At 36.1% G+C, this 20,257-nt stretch overlaps 2 protein-coding genes and 1 long non-coding RNA gene across 5 annotated transcripts; all 3 read left to right on the top strand.

The window, feature by feature from the left end:
* Positions 1 to 2,580: 2,580 nt before the first annotated feature.
* Positions 2,581 to 7,437, top strand: LOC311080466 (transmembrane protein 272-like; the record flags this gene model as incomplete). The annotated part of the gene is made up of 4 exons (XM_084110454.1): positions 2,581 to 2,662; positions 2,751 to 2,801; positions 2,893 to 3,099; positions 5,242 to 7,437. The coding sequence occupies 4 exons, from the start codon at positions 2,581 to 2,583 to the stop codon at positions 5,451 to 5,453; spliced, it is 552 nt and encodes a 183-aa protein (XP_083966580.1). The 3' UTR covers positions 5,454 to 7,437.
* A 42-nt stretch (positions 7,438 to 7,479) lies between these two features.
* LOC311080465 lies at positions 7,480 to 8,463 on the top strand. Its single transcript, XR_014605597.1, has 4 exons — positions 7,480 to 7,619; positions 7,746 to 7,822; positions 7,976 to 8,026; positions 8,158 to 8,463. It is a non-coding gene; the product is annotated as an uncharacterized lncRNA (long non-coding RNA).
* Positions 8,464 to 10,588: 2,125 nt separating this feature from the next.
* Positions 10,589 to 20,166, top strand: LOC311078518 (NACHT, LRR and PYD domains-containing protein 1 homolog). Of its 3 annotated transcripts, XM_084107351.1 has the most exons (6): positions 10,592 to 10,687; positions 13,813 to 13,874; positions 14,230 to 14,424; positions 16,097 to 16,143; positions 16,224 to 16,797; positions 18,597 to 20,166. In XM_084107351.1, exons 3-6 carry the CDS (start codon positions 14,252 to 14,254, stop codon positions 19,792 to 19,794), a joined length of 1,992 nt encoding a protein of 663 aa, XP_083963477.1. In that variant the 5' UTR covers positions 10,592 to 10,687; positions 13,813 to 13,874; positions 14,230 to 14,251; the 3' UTR covers positions 19,795 to 20,166. The 3 variants fall into 3 exon arrangements, with proteins under 3 accessions (XP_083963476.1, XP_083963477.1, XP_083963478.1); XM_084107350.1 differs by lacking the exon at positions 13,813 to 13,874 and having other exon boundaries at positions 10,589 to 10,687; XM_084107352.1 differs by lacking the exon at positions 10,592 to 10,687 and having other exon boundaries at positions 13,749 to 13,870.
* The last annotated feature ends 91 nt before the right edge of the window (positions 20,167 to 20,257 follow it).

Genomic DNA, 20,257 nt, shown 5'->3' with positions numbered 1-20,257 from the left:
TGGTTGGACACAGCTTAATTTAATAGTGTCAGCCCAACTAATTTTCAATGTTTTGGACCAACTAATTTGACTTAATTTGCATTCAACTTACGTGTTTGTTTTTTCATTCATCCATTAATATTTCATTTATTTTAGTAACATATGATTAAATTGATACACTATAGCTAGCTATTTGCTAGCAGTAGCACATATTAGCATCTTAAATGCTAAGCTTTACATGCTCCTTCAACCAAAGCAATTAAAAGTAATTATATCAGTCCACAGCCAAACAAAATGCTCCACTCTTCTCCACAATGGTAACCCACTGTAATTTAAATGGTTCTAATAATTCCAATGTAATTGAACATTAAACACATTTACACACTATCAAGTCTTCCCCTTTTCTCATTTTCTCAAAAAAAAAACAACATAAAATAACACTTAATTGTAACATTTATTCTCTCTTAATTCAACCATATGCAAAGCATGCTGGGAACTAACAAGCACTGCCCAGTTTCAGTTAATGCAACACAAATCATTCATGTAATCCAACACAAACGGATTAAGTAAACTTAAATTTTACATATTAAGCAGATTGAACACAATCAAATTAAGTTAGGGCAAAATGGCAGTTGGCATCGCACTATACTGCCACCATCTGGATGTAAGAATTTTTTACTTAACATAAATGGTTTGTGTTTAGACAACACGTTAGGATTTTGTACTGTTAAGTTGAGACATAATTACGTGGACCTTAATAGAAAAAAACATTTCAAGTCAACAAACACAATTATTATAAGTAAACTAAATATAAATATATTATGTAAAGTGCACAACCTTCCTAGTTAATTTGTTTGAGTGCAGGTGCTTGTGCACTGTCAGAGTCTTCTGGGTTCAAATGGAATTACAGGTTGTTGTTGCACTGTCTCAGATTTTGTTCAAATTTCTGTTCAAATCCTGTCTTCATATTTCAGCCCTTGAAATGACTTCAGTTTTACAGCCTGAAAATCACATTATCTGGGAAGTAATATTTGGACATTAATAATGAAAAGTATTATTCATAGGCATTATCTACTTAGACAGTGATACATTTTTAAAAATTAAACTTGTGATTTGCTTAAATATCTGATTACGAAACACAATTTTGACTGTTTATAGCATTATCTCTAATGTGATAAACGCTAAATAATTATTTTGACTATTGGTATGTAATTTACCTGTCAACACTCCCGTTTTCCCCGTGAAACTCCCGTTATTTGTATGGCCCAAACGTCGTTATATGAATAATCACATAAATATTATCCAAGGTTGTCCAGTTGCCAGATCTTTGTATGAAACCCATCCTACTCGCGCAATCAACACATACAAATTTCAACCCATTTGTGAGCTCAACTTGGCAACCTACAACCCAGTTGTGCCGTCGATATATGCGCAGGTAGTAGCCTAGACGCGGGAAGTTGAATAAGCGTTACCGAAATGGGAAAAGACTCCTCCGGGTTAAGTAAATATTTAACGCAATTAATGCAGCATCCGTTTTTTTCTGTCATCCTTTGGCTGCATGGCGTTACATTATATGATGCTTTTATTCTTGCTAATGCTTTTAAACCATTCAAGCCATATAGGCTACTTATTTTATAAAACTTTAAAAAATAAAAGCGCATCACTCATGGGAATACATTTGACATCGCAGCCTGACCTTGATGGAAATAAATATCTTACGCCAAAAGTAAAAGTCTCAGCTGTGCACAGATTTGTAAACCATACAGTTGCTTTGGTTTTTCAATCCATACCCGTTTCGCCCCGTGGCTCAAAAGGGAGACAACGAAAAAGGGACACACGAGAATGCCAAAATAGAATGCAAAATTTATTAACAAAATAGAACTACAGAAAAAAGGGGAAAAAAACTACGTAGACCTACGGTACAGCAGTGAACAAATTCATAATCCGTGCACGATTTCGCAATCGTTGTTTTGTAAATCGTTCTTTCGTAATGGTTGTTTGTAATATTCAGTTCCTGTGAAAAATTGTGAAATACTGTTCCAATAGCCTAGGTGAAGTTACACAACAATATGCTGATTGATTACATAACAATATTTGGATGTAATATTCAGTTCCAGTGAAAATCTGTTCCAGCTAATGGAGTAGGCTCGAGGCTACACAGGTGATGTGTAATATTCAGTACCAGTAAAAACTCCACCCGCTGTTTCACATCACCTGTTCAGTTTTGAGAGTATAAAACCCCAAGAAGAATGATTTCAGGCTGTTTCTAATCCCGGAGAGTGTCAGGTAAAGACTTTCCAGAACCAGAACTTCAGGTAAGCATTTTTGAGCAAAGCATCACTTATGTGTACGAGGTATGTACAGGCTCACACGAAATCGTATTTGTTAATGTAGTGGAATTAAATTTATCAATACTGCAGTTGTCCAATATTTCAATATACTCAGTGCTAACTCAAACCAATATTATCTTTACACTTTACTTGATGTAAATTTTGTTAAGGAAACAGATAGATGATCATACAAATGAATTTATTAAAGTCGTTAGAGCATAATGATTTATTAACTGCTTTCACAGATGCTAATTTTGGGTTGTGATGTTGTATGCTTTGCATAGGAACCATGGATCCAAAGCAAATGTTGAATTATGTGAAATCTCCTCCAAAAACTAGTACAGCTTGCCTTGGTATGAGAGTTTTACAATTGTTACTTCTGCACTTATTGAACATAAAGTATACTGACTCTAGCTAATTTTTGACTGATTTGTATTTCAGTGATTTCAAAACTTCTCTTACTGCCTATTTCCATTGCTCAGATTGCAATAGGTGCGTTGCAGTGAATGTGAGTACTGTATTTTATTCCTTTCCTATACCTTCAGTTATCTAATGTGCTGTTGTGTTTCCTATATCATCACAGGTGCCATTTATCTCAAAGACTGTCCCCAGCAGCACTATATCCCAGTCTATGTGCTGGTATATGGAGTGTTTAGTATGTTTCTGGCTTTGCTGTCTTGTCTTCCCTGCGCCAGGAAGACGGAGGAGGGAAATCATACTTCGCTCAGCCTCACCTGCACTGTGTGGAACAATCTGGTTTCTACCTTCTTGCTCTGCTGGATGATCAGTGGTAAGATTGGGTGGCGTATGTGGGAGGAAGAGCTCATTTAATGTGTTCATAGGTCTCTGAAAGCTTCTGTGCATCGTTCAGTTAATCCATTACAAAGACACTTGCCAAACACTTTTGTGTGTGGGTCTGTCTGAGATTTGGGTGTGAATATGAACTTTTGTTCTGTAAAATATCTCAGACAATGTCTGTTTAATAGGCTATATAACTAAAAAAAAAACGATATTTCATTTTGAACTTATACAAATAATATTTAATTGAGTTTTTTTATAGATTTGAATTTTTACTTTAACAAAGACTTTAACAATTAACATGAATTAACTTAAAGGGGCTATATGTAAGAATGTTCATGTCTTAATCGCTTTTTTTATTTATTGCCAATGTGTGAATATCTTGTAACAAAACATAGAAAACGAGACCTTCCCCAACTTTCAAGTTTCTCTGTGAAACCCTGTAGACTGATTTTTATGTGAAGGACTCTGGAGGTTTTTCCCGGGAAAATCAAAAGGATGTGACGTTTACGCTCCCGAGAGCCTCTCTTCCGTTCAATGACACATGAAGCAAATGATTATACAATGTTCAGGATAATGCTGAAAGAGCCATTCTCTACAGTAATATCAATGTGTCATTCAAAGAAAAGTGATTAATTCAAACTATAGTCTCACAATACCAGATCTATATTCTATAGTCTCAAATATACTTCATAATCAAACTATCATAACTGTGTTATTTTAATTACCTCATCTATTGTCATAATGCCGGTGAATTGCAGAGCTGGTGCAAACATATCCACATCACTACGATCAGATGCTTTCTGAACTGCTGCTTTTTCACCACTGTCATTTTTGTTATTGATATATCACAGCACATATTTACATATTTATCTAAACGTCGCTCTCAGCAGTGTGGATGTTTGTTAAAGGTGCTCTAAGCAATGTCACGCATTTTTTAGGCCAAAACATTTTTTGTCACATCCAGCAAACATCTCCTCACTATCCGTTAGCTGCCTGTCCCCTGAACACACTGTAAAAGAACGCGGCCTCTGTAGACAGCCCAGGCTCCACAAACGGCAACAAAAACAAACTGGCCCAGCCTGGACCACGAGACATAACAAACAGTTTTCCAGCCAATAATCGACAAGAATGATTTGGGGGTGGGGGTTGGGGGGTGAGTGCGTGTGCACATGAAGGGGGGTGTGGGGAGAGAGAAGCATGAAGAGGGAAGTTAGCTAGAGGAGAGATGTCCTAGACAACGGCAACGACTAATGTTAAAAATGTATATTCTTGAGAATTTTAATATGGCCAACACACGACCAAAGAGATCACGTTCCGATGAACAAATAACAAAGAAGAAAAGAAAAGGAGAAGGAACGCGCAAAGTCCCGAAATTCAGGTGGCTCTGTTTTTGCTGGACAGGTGGGTAAATCCAGTTTGTTTTTTCTAAATGGTTCATGACTGTTTCAGGAAGCACGGAAGGGAGGGGGAGAGGACGGGATGAGGAGGAGGGAGTGTCGAGCTCTGTTTTGTTTGACAATACTTTGAACGTCAACAAGAAGTGACTTCACCCAACATCGCTTAGAGCACCTTTAACAGTATATCGCTGCAAAAGTATTTCCAACTTCTTTTGACTTGAAAAGAACTTTGCCGTGAGAACATCGAGGCCTTGAATCACGTTCAGTCTCTTATACGTTACGTGTGCACAAGTGCGAGCAGGAGAAATAAGTTGCTGGCTGCAGTTCACTTAACGGCCACCGGTGTCACTAATAAACAAGGGTTTCTGAATTCTACATAGTCCCTTTTAGTATTTAATTAATTTTTTAAAAAAATATTAAAGGTAAAAAAATATATGTGAATGAATGTTTTTAGAAAAAAGTTAAAATTGTAAACATAGTCATTTGAAGTCAGGTTGCCTTTAGTTATTGTGCTTTATACAACTGCGATTGTTTCAAAGCATCTTCACAGTATTATAGTAACAGAATGATGCCAACTTCATCAAATCATAATCTAAAATAAATTATGTTAAACAGATTAAACAGGGAAGTAACAGGATCAGGGAAGCCTGTTTCATCAAATAGCCAACGTTATCAAATCGAAATCTAAAATAAATTATATTCCTGAAATGTATTTGTTTTTGTTTTTTTAACAGGCAGTGTGTGGATTTACTCCATTTACCCTCCTAACTACAACCAAACCGTGGCTGGAGATCCCTACTGTAATAAGACCCTCTACTTGTTTGCATTCTGGACCACCACTCTGCCATACATTCTGTTAGGGTTGGGGCTGTTGCTTGGATGCTGGTTTTTTATCTGTAATTGCATTTGTGCAATAATCTGTACTTGGATTTGTGCAAAACATTAGCAAAAGCTCTGTGGGTCATCTTAAAGGTGCAGTAAGTGATATCTGAGAAACACTGTTGATATTTGAAGCCCAAACAATCACACCCCTTACGTCATTGCTCCGCACCCAAAATGCACTAACACGCAATGTAAGAGTGGATGTCTCTTTCTCATAGCTGAAGCGAAGCAAAATAATGCTTTGCGAAAGTGGCGTCTCCAGCACTGGAAAGCTTTTCTAATATTAACGTGGGTCCTAAAGCTCTTGCCTGATCATAACCCTTCTTTTCCAGTGATATTCCTCTGAGATTTCCTCTTTTGTAATGACTCTCAGCCATCTCTGTTTCTACAGTCTTTCTTCAAATCTCCCTCTCTTCTCTCTCTCTCTCTCCTCCCCCATCATGAGTTGACACGCCCTCTACTGCTGGTTGGCTACAAGTGTGTTGTGCTGCTCGGTCCGATCCACTTTCTCAGAAATTGCTTACTGCACCTTTAACCCTAACCCTAAACCACCAAGAACCTTGTCATCAATATCCATTATATTGATGACAGGGTTCTTGATGGTTTGGGGGATAAACTCAACTGAACTTTGTGTATTAAGTAACACATTTAAAACAAATATTTAATTGTATTTGAAATAGTTGGGTTTTGGGAACATTGTAAGAATTGACAGTAAAGAGAATGAATGTTATTGTCTTTTTTTTTGCTTACAAATGAATGATGATTTTAAATAATAATAATAATCTAAAATTGAATCTCCTTAATACCTTAATACTCCTTAATAATTTTTTTGAAACAGGATATTCTTTGAGCTACTAGTTTCAACTAAGTAACATCATCTTTATAAAACACTATATTTTAGCCACCCATGTAGAAAGTGTTTTTTATTATTTTGTTCAATTTTACAAAAATAACATGGAAATAATCACAGAGAAAGAGTGGTTAAGAAAACAAATATATGAAAAATGCATTGCAGTCTCAGTTCAACAGTTATAACTCATGTGCAGAGCTTTATTTTCATAATTGCACAGAACTGCATAACAAACCAACAAGCCTCAATCAACTGTCTTTAAACAACTGAACAGGGAATGAATAACAAGTGAACTCAATGGAGAGCGAGAAACAGTTCAATATACAAGGAGACAATGACCTCTGGCGTTCAGGCAGTGACAGCCTCCTTAGTCCTTTGCTACACAGTTTAGCGAATTATTTCCTTTGCTAGGCTACATGTTGTTTTTTAATATTCAGAAAGAGAGCATTTTGTATTTAATTTGACTAAATTAAATTTTGTAATTGCCATCTGAACATATTTTTTTGGTCTTAACAATATAATAAAGCCACCCAATTCTAATAGGCTACTTGAGAGATCAACAGTGACACAACTTAAGGCAAAATATCACATCTAACAAGTAAAACTGATAGGCAAGTAACCTTCATTACTATAAATTTAAACTTAAACATTATTTAAGTTGAAGTTTAGTAAGGGTCATAAGACAATATTGTGCCATATGCAAGCTGTAGACATGTGCTTCCCACTGCAAATTTAATTTCTCATATTGAGGAGAAAGCAGAAGAATAGACTTGAAAAATGTTGTCAAGTTGGAAAAAGACTTACATAATATTTACATAATATATTTAATATTTGTAACATTATACATATCCTTACTGGGTAACATAATAGCGTTCAATTGTAAGTCATTTAGAAGTGGTTAGTTAATGATGAATTAATAATTTACAAAACATTCATAAATGATTAGCAAGTGATATACTATTTTATGTTTATGTTTTGTAAATTCAGTTACAAGTCATCTACAAGTGATAAGTAAATTATTAACTAATTATTTATGAAACATGATGCGTTCATCAATTATAAGTGATGTTAATTATTTTATGTATGTTTTGTAGATTCAGTTATAAGTCATTTACAAATGATTAGTTAATGATGAACTAATCATTTACAAAACATGAATATGCGTTTCAAAAATGTTTAATAAATTATGTTTTTTTCTCTTGGTACTTCTATACTCTTTGGTGTGGCTTAGGACATATTAGAAAGTACTGTCAATAAGACGGATAACAGAAGAATTTTTCTTTTTAAAGTTATGAGGTGAACACTAGAGCATATTCGGCTGTCATGATCACATTTAGGCTGTTTTAACCGTCATAGGAGACGCAAGAGGAAGCTTTTCTGGTGAGACTCTTGATGACAAACATATGAAATCTTGCTAGTCCTTAGATCCTTGTTCTCCGCATTATTTAATGTCTTATACACTTTTTTTTTTATGTGTTATTTTACTTTTTTTCAAAATAAAAACAGTAATTGTATATTCATCAACAATGATATTCTGAGGATGGACAATTCAAAGCCATCACCATTTTTGACATCACTGTTCGGTAAGAATCGTATTAACAATCATGTTAAGAATATGTTACTTTTTTAAATCTATGTTAAGCTAATATATATGTTTTCCAAATGTCCTGGTTTCACTGTATACTTGGCAAATTGTGTAAACATATTCTTGTCTGAGTAATCTTTATATTTTTCAGTGATACTGACTATTGTTGTACTGGGGGTTTTAATTGCAGCAATTGGAATAGGTAAATCATGTATTTATCTCTGCTAGAAACATTGCAAACAAATAATGTGGATGTAATAATGAATTCCAGTGTAATATTGAAACATTCACATACTTACAAATACAACAAATTTTATGTTTGACTTTTTTTAGGGGCCTACTTTCTGAGAGACTGTCCTGTCCAGCCTTACATCCCAGTCTACCTTATAGTATTTGGTGTATTTGTTTTGCTTGTTCTGATAGTGAGCCTAGGCTTGTTCTATGTTCTGCTTGCAAAAGACACCTTTGAAATGCTGCTGTTGTCTCTGCTGGTCATCTCCGTCAGCTTCATCCTCTGCCTGTTTGTTGTCTGCTGGTTCATTACAGGTGAGTGGTTGTGAATTTGTCAAATGGGAATTACAGAAGGAGGGGTGAAGATATTTTATAGAAAGAACAATGGAGAAATGTATGTGAAAGTGTCAAACTTTCTCTGGAGATATAAAAGTTAAAGCTCTAGTATGTGACCCTGGATCACAAAACCAGTCATAAGATATCTCTGTGCCCAAGTAGCAGTGCTTCGCCTCTGCTTCCCCCTAATATAGTCAAAATCTGCCTAGTGTTAATCTGCATCGCTATTTGTACTTGTTGTGAATACGCAGGCCACAAGAAGTAATTAGGTGTTTTTTATTTTTATCACTTTTACTCAGGACATGCTAGCTGGCAACAAAGGATTCCATTCATTATGCTAAGCTAAGCTAGCGCCGACCCTGTCAAACTAAAACAATGCATGCACTGAGACAAAAATGCATTTGCCCACCTATCTAAATGTTGGAAAGAAGGTGAATAAGCCCTATTTCAAAAAACGGTGGAGTGTTCCTTTAAAAATTCAGAATAGAATATAAGAGCAGTTTCCTTTCAGATTATACATCATGTTTATCCTGTTAAAGGCACAATATGTAACTTTTTTTGCTTTAAAAATAGCAAAAATCACTATATCTATGTTATATATTTTTTTTAGTTGTGTACTTACATTATCCCGACTGTTTCCAACAACTTTCAAACCAGGAGAAATTTTAATTTAATTCGAAGACACGGCACGTTTCTTTATTTCCGTTTTGTCGCCGCCAATGCCGTCATATCCGCGTTGTCCCTGGTTTCCGCTCGTGCTGCCATGGCAACCAGAGCTATGAACCAGAGTCGTCTGATAGTAACCAAGACGGGACAGACGTGGACAGACGTGGACCACTGTAGTTCGCAATATCTATTTGCACACTGTTGTTGTTTCGTTCAAACATTATGGACCATGGCAAGCAGACTTTGGATAAAAAAGGAGAACTAAAACGAGAATCAATATCAGCGCGGTGTTTTCGAGATGCCGAGAGCTCCCATAGACAGTATATAAACGAGAGCTCCACGTCCGAGACTTCGATCACTTCTACATGTACTTTATTAAACAGGTGAGCACATTTACATAAAACTAATCAATGTTATAAAGTTCAACAATGATACAATGTTAGAATATGATCTGTATGTTATTCTAATGTTGATCTAGCTTAACGTTACTGCTAGTCTCATACAGACAAACTAACACATAAATTTAAACACATTCAAATGCAGTTTAGTGTGCTAGTGTAATGTTAGACCAAGTGAAACAGCGCTGCGTTACCTCACAAGTTTAATTTGTCTAATAAACTGACCTGTGAGTAGTAATTCTGCGTGTAGTTCGGTAACGTTAGAATGAAATGTCCATATTCCTTTTATATCCGCGGGACTCGCGTCGCGTGTGGAGCTGATAGCTGTCTCTTAGCAATCCCGAACTGCTTCACATCACAGTCATGATAAAAACATCGATGTTTTCACTCATCCATAAACACTATTAGATCGGTCGGCTTGACGTTGACGACAAGATCCATAATTCTTAGCAAATGTTGCGTCATCAAACTACGCCTTTGTTATTGTAAATAGGTTAGCGACCCCTAGTGGAGAAAAAAATCTATACTGTACGTTTAATAAATTCTTATAGAAATTCAATAAAGATATTAATACAAATTGTTATTTTTTGTAAACGGCACCCAGAGACTATAGTACATTTATTTAGGCTTTGCCATCATATGGTTATTATCGAAAGATTTCTCCCAATACATTTAATCAGATTTTTGTGTGCAGTTTATTACCAAGAATGTTAAAATATTCATAAATCTATAAAACTGAAACCCTTCAGAAACAGAAGACATCACATTTATTAGATTATAATAATCTATTTCTCATGAATAAAACAAACACAGATAAATGTGATGTATATTGAAAGAGATGTGGAGTTTAAATTAATTACAAAAAAATAGTTCAGAAAAAAATCGATTGAAAAAAATCATAACTCAAAATTGAAGTAGCCTAAGTGGAAAGGAATGAATAGAAATAAAGAATAACAGATGAAACCAAGGCTTAGAGATTCAAGAAGTCATGATGTCACACACTCCAGTATACAGTAGGAGGCGCTAAACATCCTTCCCGATAGAACTAAACCCGCCAGAACACTAAATGAAGAAGAAGAGAGATGGGCGGGGTCTATTTGTTGTTGATACCTGAGGCCTGTGCGCATGCGTATTCTGATGAAACACCTTTGAACAGAAACCGAAAGCTAAGAAGATCCTTTGGAAATGTAAAATCACCTTTACGTTTTGAAACACATAAATATTACATTACGGTAAGTTAATTGATCTGCTTCTGACATCCCATGTCTCCCGGAAGATCCGGGAGTCTCCCGCATATTGATAGCGGCTCCCTGATGCCCACAAATTAGCTAAAATCACCCGGAATCTAGAGCGAGCGAGCAAGAGCGCGCAGCTCCAAACCGTGTAACGTTAGAGCACACGGCAGAAAGGGTGAGGAAGCGAAATATCAACATATCAACCTAAAATGTGGAACACAACTTGTTCAGATTTTTTGCTTTCATTTTCTTGCAGTTCTAGAGTAAAATATATTTTGTAATATATATATTTTATATAAAATATAAATAATTATATTTTAAATTTGTACATTTTAATAATAAACTCAAACTTATATAACTTTTTTCTGTTTCACTTTCATAATTTATTTCACTTCAACAATAATCTGACAAATTAAAACAAGACCAACCATAGGTCTAAATTCCAAAGCATTCTTGAATTACAACCATTAAGTTTGGATAGTGAATTTCATGTTTATGCGAAAAAAAGTTAAAGGGTTAATTTAGTGATAACAATGAATTAATAAAGCGGTCATTTGCCAGGTTAGGTGTTCATATATCTCTGAAAGTATGCGATTTAAAAAGCCCATTTCGAGTCTTGACAATTTCGACCAAATACATAACATTAGCAAACTGTTAACTTACTGCGGTTATGGGATAGCTTACATTAACGTTACAGCACCTGTTATCGTTGACGTTAGCTCACTTTAAAGTTAATAAAAACCTTTTCTACTTTACCTCTCTGGATCTTTGGGGAATCTATGAAATGGTAGTTGATTGGTTGTACACTGGTAGTTGTTGCAGTTGATGGCAGAACACTGTTTTCTTTGTTTCCAATTATTTCCAGACATGCTGTACAGTAGTTGTGCTAACGGTAAAGCCGTTGCTTCTGATATCATGTCATATTATTGTACTATCACATTAAACTCGATCTTCAAATATTAACTGTCATTTTAGTAACTTGTGTTGTGATGCATGTGAAAATGATCTTTAGGATCATAATGATATCGAGCTCTAGGGATTATGCTTTTAGCTGAGATTAATTTATGGTTTCTTTACAATCTGAAATATACAAAGGTAAAAATGTAAATATTTAAAGTAAATACCAAACACTCCTGGTCTTCTGTAGGCCAGCCGTCGATTCACAGATGATCAGCTTTATTGAGAAGATCTTTTATGACAAACAGATGTATTATTGATGGCTATAAAAATGCCTATCAAAGTAGCTGGTTTGTGTTATTTAAAGGATAAATATAAATAATATAAATAATATAACAAGATAAATAATAAATGGCATATCTGATAATGTTCGACCTTTAATGTAATGCAAAATAAAACAATTATAATACATTTTATTTGACCCTAATAGCCCTTTTTGAGTCATTTCACAAGTTGTGAGTGTTGGAAACATGATGACAGTCAAATCTGGGTTGATGCGATTCATAGTTTTTTGTATCTGATTGTTAAACTGCATCATTTGAATACATTGAAACTCATTATTGTGGAGGGAGAGCAACTATTAATCATTAGAAGTGTGTAAAAGGATCCATGTCTGTCACTACATTTCCCATCATCCTCCCTGGCCCTCACCTGCATGCACTTCCCAATCACAGAGATCGCTGTCAGTTTCACATCATCTCCTCAGCACAGTCAGCATAAAAGCACTCACCTTACACTAGGGTGACCACCATCAAACAAACCAAATGTGGGACGATTATAAGTTTGTGTGGGACAATGTGGGACATGTTACCAACACCAAAACATAACCTGAAACTGTTATATAATGTCTATCTAACTTAATAAAAACATTTGTATTCTGCCTTTCAGCTGATAAAAATTATTTGTTCTTTAGTCCCTTCCAGAAAACACCATTACATCACAATGTAACATAACATGTTTTTATTTTACATGTCATTTAAATTCAACATCACTGAGTCCAAAGGCAGCAGGCATCATGCAGATAGCTATTTTTGAAACGGTTCTGACCAAGTCCAACTAAAATTCAACAAAATAAACAATGAACAAATAAAATAAAAAACATGAAATCAGATCAGTCTTATATACAGTCTTATGATTAAACCAAAAACTTTCATATTTTTAGAAAGGATGAGAATTAGAACAACCACAGCAGGCAACAAGTTGATAAATTCTGTTAAATAAAAGTTTTATTTGACCGAATTATCCATTTGTTTTCTGATAGGGAACACATAGAACGAATCACCGGTCCACATTTTGATTGACAGCCTTCACAACCTACTAGTGACCATGTTTACTCCTTTCTTACCAACCATTGGATAGGATTTAAAAAACGGCTGTTGTATTTGTACGACAAAAGAACGCATGCAAGTTTTCTTATACTGATGAAAATGCCATGCGGGACATTTTCTCAATATGCGACGCGCGAGACAAGGAGCGAAAATGCTGTGCGGTACAACGCAAAGCGGGACGGGTGGTCACCCTACCTTACACAGTCACTTTGTCTGGTCATTTATATAAGATACAGCAGAAAGTGGGGGAAGAAAAGTCATTGGGGAAGAGCAGGAGAGAACAGTGTCAATTTAGCAGAATTAGACTAGGTCACACAAAGTTAAATGCATCTCTACATCTTATAGGAAAACATATATCTGGAAATTGTGAGACATGCAGTCAACTGGAAACTGTGGAACATGTGCTGTTTGAATGCACTAAATACTCAACTCAAAGATTGGCTTTAAGGAATGGACTGGAACATGAAGGAATTAAACAAATGGACATTACAACTATTTTCTCAAATAACTCTGGAAAGATGGTACTTAAACACATTTCATCTTTTTTACAACAAACTGGACTGAACACAAGGATTTAAGTAAAAGTAATTAAGATACAGTAGGTGACGATAATGCTCCATATGGTTGCAAGTCGCCAATAAAAAGAAGAAGAAGAAGTCGTCACTTTGTCTGGTCTTGTTTGAGTAAGGACTCACTTCCCTGTCTCTCTTAACTTTCAATGATTGATGTTTAAGTGTGATCGTCTACCATCCTGTGTATCCAAAGTCTCCTTCGTCTTCCTGGTTCCAGTCATCATCCAGCTACTTACCTCTCTCTGTTCCATTGTGTGTACTCCAGCGATCTCTCACCACAGCATCCACGACCTCCTTCATCTTCTGCAAAAGAACCATAAACTGTCGGTAACGGTATACCTCCTTATTCAAAGACATTCACCATTATCGTCACCTACTGGTACTCATCACTACTTGTTTCAGTAAACCAGTTTCTCACTCGTATCCTTTTGTCTTGATTCTCTGTTCCATAACGTTGAAGCGTTCAGAGAGTTATTCATCAATGTGAAGATCAGTTAGTGTGATATAAACTGCTGTCAGTGACGTCACTTTACAAGGATGCTCCACAATCTACTGCAACTACACAGTCTGAACGCACAGAAATCTCTAGAATGTCTGTGTGTGTGTAGTATTGAGATTTGATTTTACTGTACTGGAATAATCTAAATGTTCTGTATGATTTGTTCTGTTTTTCCATGCACAGTTTCTGAAGTCAGTTTCTCATTATGGAGGAAAGAGTGAAGAGATCTTCATTTCCAGATCCCAGCTGTTTGTCTCTGAAGAGTGTCAGATCAATGGCTTATCCTCCTGACCCCAGTGATGAACCAGTAACCTCTTACCCCAGTGATAAAGCAGTGACCTCTGACCCCAGTGATGAACCGGTGACCTCTGACCTCAGGTGAGTGTAAACCTGTAGTGGTGAATTAACTGTTTAAGAGATGAGATGAGATTTGCAATAGGGCTGCAACTAACGATTATTTTGATAATGGAATTACCCTAACTAACCCTAACCCTAATGCCAATCCAGAAGGATTCAAACAAGTTCAGAAATATCTTTAATCATTTCTTTTAATTTATTGCCAACGTGTAAACATCTTGTAACAAAACTTAGAAAACAATACCTTCCCCAACTTTCAAGGTTTCGAGGGAGAGGGGACGGGATGAGGAGGAGGGAGGTCCAACATGATCTCAAGACCAATTCGTACGAATTCATACGAGTGATAAAAAGGTGGCTAATTCGTATGAATTCGTACGACCTCACTCGTACAAATTTGTACGATTTGTCTAAACCCACGTGATGAGTAGGTTTAGGGGCGGGGTCAGGGGTAGGTCATTCGAATGAATTCATACGAATTGGGCAATTCGTAAAATATGTACTATTTAGCAAAAATCGTACTAATACGAGTGAGGTCGTATGAATTCATACGAATTAGCCACCTCGGCCAGTCCAAGTTTTGGATCAGGAAGATATTTAATGTTTTTAAAATAAGTCTCTTCTGCTCACCAAGGCTGCATTTATTTTATAAAAAAAACAAAAAAACAGTAATATTGTTAAATATTATGGCAATTTAAAATAACTGTTTTCTATTTCAATATATTTTAAAATGTAATTTTCAGCATCATTACTCCAGTCTTCAGTGTCACATGATCCTTCAGAAATCATTCTAATATGATTTGATGCTCAAAAAACATTAATTATTATCAATGTTGAAAACAATTTTTTTCAGCTTTCTTTGATGAAAAAAAGTATTGATTTATTTTATTTCTTTTTTCCCAAAAAATAAAATAAAAATTCTTACTGACCCCAAACTTTTGTACGGTAGTGTTTAATGTTACAAAAGATTCTATTTCAGATAAATGCTGTTCATCAAAGAATCCTGAAATAAAAATGTAAATAACTGTTTTCAACATTGATAATAATCATAAATGTTTCTTGAGCATCAAATCATTATATTAGAATGATTTCTGAAGGATCATGTGACACTGAAGACTGGAGTAATGATGCAGAAAATTCAGCTTTGATCACAGGAATAAATTACACTTTACTATATATTCACATAGAAAACAGCTGATTTACATTGGAATAATATTTCACAATATTACTGTTTTTTGTTGTTGTTGTTGTTGTTTTTGGCATTTTTAATCAAATAAATGCAGATTTGGTGAGCAGAAGAGACTTCTTTTAAAAACATAAAAAATCTTACCGATCCAAATCTTTTGACTGGTAGTTTAGATCTTAACTCGCACTTTATTTTAACTGGAATTCACGCTCAACAGCTTGTGTGAACATAAAAACCGCCTACTTTGATTTGATCATCTCAAATATTCTGACATTGACGAGCGGTGACAGACCAATCACAGCTCAGATGAGACACACACTCACACACACTCTTGCGTTCAAAGGGCGTTGAAAGGGAGGATGATGCACACACACACACACGCGTTCAAAGGGAGGAGGATGCACACACGCACACTCTTTCGTTCAAAAGGAGGATGATGCACACACGCTCACACACACTTTCTTGTGTTTCATTTAAAAAATGAATATGAATCATGTTTGTGTTTGATAGTGTGGATCATTGTGGAGAGTTCAGAATTACAGCAGGATTACACAAATGTAGGTCTACACACACAATCATTTAGTGATTTATTGTTGATTTGTGTCATTTAGTGAAATGTTTCTCTTCTTGTGTTCAGATGCCTGTGATCTCACACTGGATCCAAACACAGCACACACTCTTCTCATTCTGTCTGATGAGAACAGGACAGTGAAGAGTGTGTATGAGCGTCAGCTGTATCCTAATCATCCAGAGAGATTTGATGATGTTCCTCAGGTTCTGTGTGGAGAGAGTCTGACTGGACGCTGTTACTGGGAGGCTGAATGGAGCGGATATAATGCTGATATATCAGTGACGTATAAAGGAATCAGCCGGAAAGGAGAGAGAGACTGTGTGTTTGGATCCAATGACAAATCCTGGAGTCTGTACTGTACTGATAACAGATTCATTGTCTGTCACAATAATAACAGCACTGTTATTCCTGTCGTCCGTTCATCCTCTAAGAGAGTAGGAGTGTATGTGGACGTGTCGGCCGGCACTCTGTCCTTCTACAGCGTCTCTGACACACACACACTCACACACTTACACACACTCAACACCACATTCACTGAACCCCTCTATGCTGGATTTAGACTTTATTATAACTCCTCAGTGTCTCTGTGTGACATTAAACAGCGTCCTGAGAGAAACAACAGTGATACACACACAACCGGGTGAGTGAAATATACTGTGTCTTAGTGAAGGATTTTTCCAGACTGAATAATAGTTCAATCCTCTGTTCTTCATACATCACTAAACACTAGAGATGCACCATATTGGGTTTTTGCTGATACTCCATATGCTGATATTTTACAACATGTTTTGGCCAGTACCAATAAATACATATTTTCATTTGTTTTGAAACAACACAGAGTCTCTCCTGTGCAGAGACTATAAACAAATTATTCTTCATTTTAGTTAGTTTTGACCAAAATCTATTTTTCCTTCAGTTTCAGCGTTGTGATGTCTCTCTGAATAGGGCTTAAAGGAACACTCCACCATTTTTTGAAATAGGGCTTATTCACCTTCTTTCCTACATTTAGATAGGTGGGCAAATGCATTTTTGTCTCAGTGCATGCATTGTTTTAGGTTGACAGGGTCGGCGCTAGCTTAGCTTAGCATAATGAATGGAATCCTTTGTTGCCAGCTAGCATGTCCTGAGTAAAAGTGATATAAAAAAAAATAAAAAAAACACCTAATTACTTCTTGTGGCCTGCGTATTCACAACGAGTACAAATAGCGATGCAGATTAACACTAGGCGATTTCCTATGCAGATATTGACTTGGGACTATATTAGGGGGAAGCACAGGCGAAGCACTGTTACTTGGGCGCAGAGATATCACGCCCAAGTAGCAGTGCTTCGCCTGTGCTTCCCCCTAGTCCTTAATATATAAGTCAGTATCTGCCTAGGAAATCACCTAGTGTTAATCTGCATCGCTATTTGTACTCGTTGTGAATATGCAGGCCACAAGAAGTAATTAGGTGGGTTTTTTTTATTTTTTATATCACTTTTACTCAGGACATGCTAGCTGGCAACAAAGGATTCCATTCATTATGCTAAGCTAAGCTAGCGCCGACCCTGTCAACCTAAAACAATGCATGCACTGAGACAAAAATGCATTTGCCCACCTATCTAAATGTAGGAAAGAAGGTGAATAAGCCCTATTTCAAAAAGTGTTCCTTTAAGATCAAAGCTCCTGATCACACATGATCTCTAAACTGTAATTTGCTATTCATTTTCTGTAATTTTCTAGCTGTAGTGTGATCTTCTTTTCTGCTAAATGACTAAATGTCTAAATGTATTAATATTCCTGCAGACGAGGAATAAGACAGAAATAGTCAAATTCACTCAGTATTACTTGATCTATTCCAGCACTCCCTCAATTACAATCAAGCACAATTAACTGTAGACAGTTGTGTTGTAAGCAGTAAAACAGTCCAGTTCTTTATAGTCAAACTCATTTATTATGTTTGATAATGAACATTTCTGTCCACCCCAGACTGCTGATGGTCTTTATCTGTCCACCTCTGTGAAAATATCCACAGTTAAAAACACTTATTTATAGAAGACTTGACACATTATTCAGCTTGAGCTTATTAATGGTGAATATAGAGTTCATGTTGGCTAGTTAAACATAAAAATAACTTGACAATTATGTGTGAATTAAACTCTCATTATAGTATATATTTGTTTGTTATATTTTTGTTGTTGTTTTCTCTGTCAAAAACAGTTTTTATAGTAAACTGTTTATGTTGTTGGTTTTGAATTGTTTGTAATACTTTTCAATAAGGTCTCATTAGTTAACATTCGTTAATGCATTAACTGTATTGTAAGTTTATGTTAGTTCAGGTCCATTAAATAATATTGACAGGTACAACTTTTGATTTTAATAATGTATTAATAAACATTGAAAATAACATTAACTGAGATTAATAAAACCAGCTGACTCTTTGCTTCTGCCTTCTTCACAGGTTCTCTCAGCCCAAACCTTCTGGGCTCAATATTCACCCGCTGCTGAACTGTCAGTCTTGTGTCCATATAGCTGATTCTGATCAGTGGCTTCAGATTGAGCCATCGGCCTGTACAGATGAAGGAGGGTCAAAGTTCAGGGTCAGCACTGACCCAGGCCGTTACGAGTGTATCAGGACCAGAATGCGATGGGTCTGTGACTGTGTCGTCACCCTTCAGTACCGTACCGTAGACGGACTCTTCCTCAAGGCAGAGCTGGAGAGGCTGCAGTGCAACCGGATCGGTCCAGTGATTGACGTGACTGTGATCTCAGGGAAACTGGAGGAAGTTCATCTGCCCCATTACGCCTGTTTAGGAGAGTCTGACCCCTCTCTCAAAGATGCTGTGAAACTCCTCACCGTAAAAGAAGAGGGAATAACCACAGAACCTGTGCAGTTGACCCGATTCCATGCTAAGATTGTCCAACCATCCTTCTCTATTACATCATTAATTATAAGTTGGATAATGGGATGGGACGAACACTGTGATCTTCTTCTCTACATGTGTTCTAAAGATCCTCTCATTCTACATCTCTACTTTTTTCCAGTTGATGATTGTGCAAGAAAAAAAGTTGAGGAAACTGAAAAATCATTTTCATCATGCATCATCAGGCATCCCAGACCTGGCAGGCCATTTCGGATGAAAACGCCACACATTCTTGATGTTCCTGGTGCCTCTATCCATCCCAAAGAAGGGATCACACTCACAAGAGAAACTCCCCCAAACTACTTCAAGGTCAAGACTCGTCTGGAGAATGATCTTCAAATGACTCTTATCAGAGAAGAGGATAAGGAGAAGGTCTGGGATGCAACAATTGAGAAGGATGATCTGATTCGTCTTAAGATAGATGAGCCGTGTCTGAATAGTGATCAGATTCATCCTAAGAGAGATGAGCCGTGTCTGAATAGTGAGGCAGATAAAGCAAGATATTTTGATAACCATTGGCCAGATCTCATTCAGGGGGTTACAAATGTCCAGATCATTGCAGATAAACTGCGTCAGCAAGAACTAATTCATGAGGAACAATATTCAGAAATCACACAGAATTTAACCAGTCAGGAGAGCATGAGAAAGATCTGTGACATTATACGCAAACACAGTGATGCTGTGAAAGCTGAATTCATCTCAGTTCTTCAGGAAGAGAAGCTTTACCACTTTTGAACATTGGTCTGATTCTTGATCTGATATGGGTTTATCTGAACTTATCAAAATATACTCCTTTCAAAATATTAATTCATAGTAACATTAAAGTTTTTGCTTTGCTCTTTTTGCTCTTTACATTGTAAATGTTCTGCAGGGAAATAAATGTAAGTTTTTGCACATCCAAGTAAATGTTCTACAAGGAAGGTAAAACGAGTTCAATGTTAAAGTAAATGTATACCAGCATGTATAATTATGTTTGTCAAACTGTATTTCATACTTGTTGAATTGCTGATTTTACATTTTTATACATTAGCCATAAACTATGAAATGTTGTAGTTTATGGAACATTTAATATTCTCTTCATCTAATAAAAGGCTTTTTTCCCACTTTATTTTGTTGTCTCAGAATTTAACATATTTCACTGCATGGAAACATTCTGAATAATGTGCTGTAAAGTAAGACTGTCATGGGAAAATGCACA

This window comes from Abramis brama (assembly GCF_963993115.1).
Source record: "Abramis brama genome assembly, chromosome: 3".
Taxonomy (NCBI): Eukaryota; Metazoa; Chordata; class Actinopteri; order Cypriniformes; family Leuciscidae; genus Abramis; species Abramis brama.
Note: the sequence above shows the minus strand (reverse complement) of the source record. Positions and strands in the feature narration are given on the sequence as shown.

Excerpts from the sequence above, each read along its gene's own strand:
- LOC311078518 (XM_084107350.1), top strand. The coding sequence starts at position 14,252 with ATGGAGGAAAGAGTGAAGAGATCTTCATTTCCAGATCCCAGCTGTTTG. Across the intron at positions 14,425-16,096 it reads CCGGTGACCTCTGACCTCAG|TGTGGATCATTGTGGAGAGT; the intron begins GTGAGTGTAAAC and ends TGTGTTTGATAG. Across the intron at positions 16,144-16,223 it reads TACAGCAGGATTACACAAAT|ATGCCTGTGATCTCACACTG; the intron begins GTAGGTCTACAC and ends TCTTGTGTTCAG.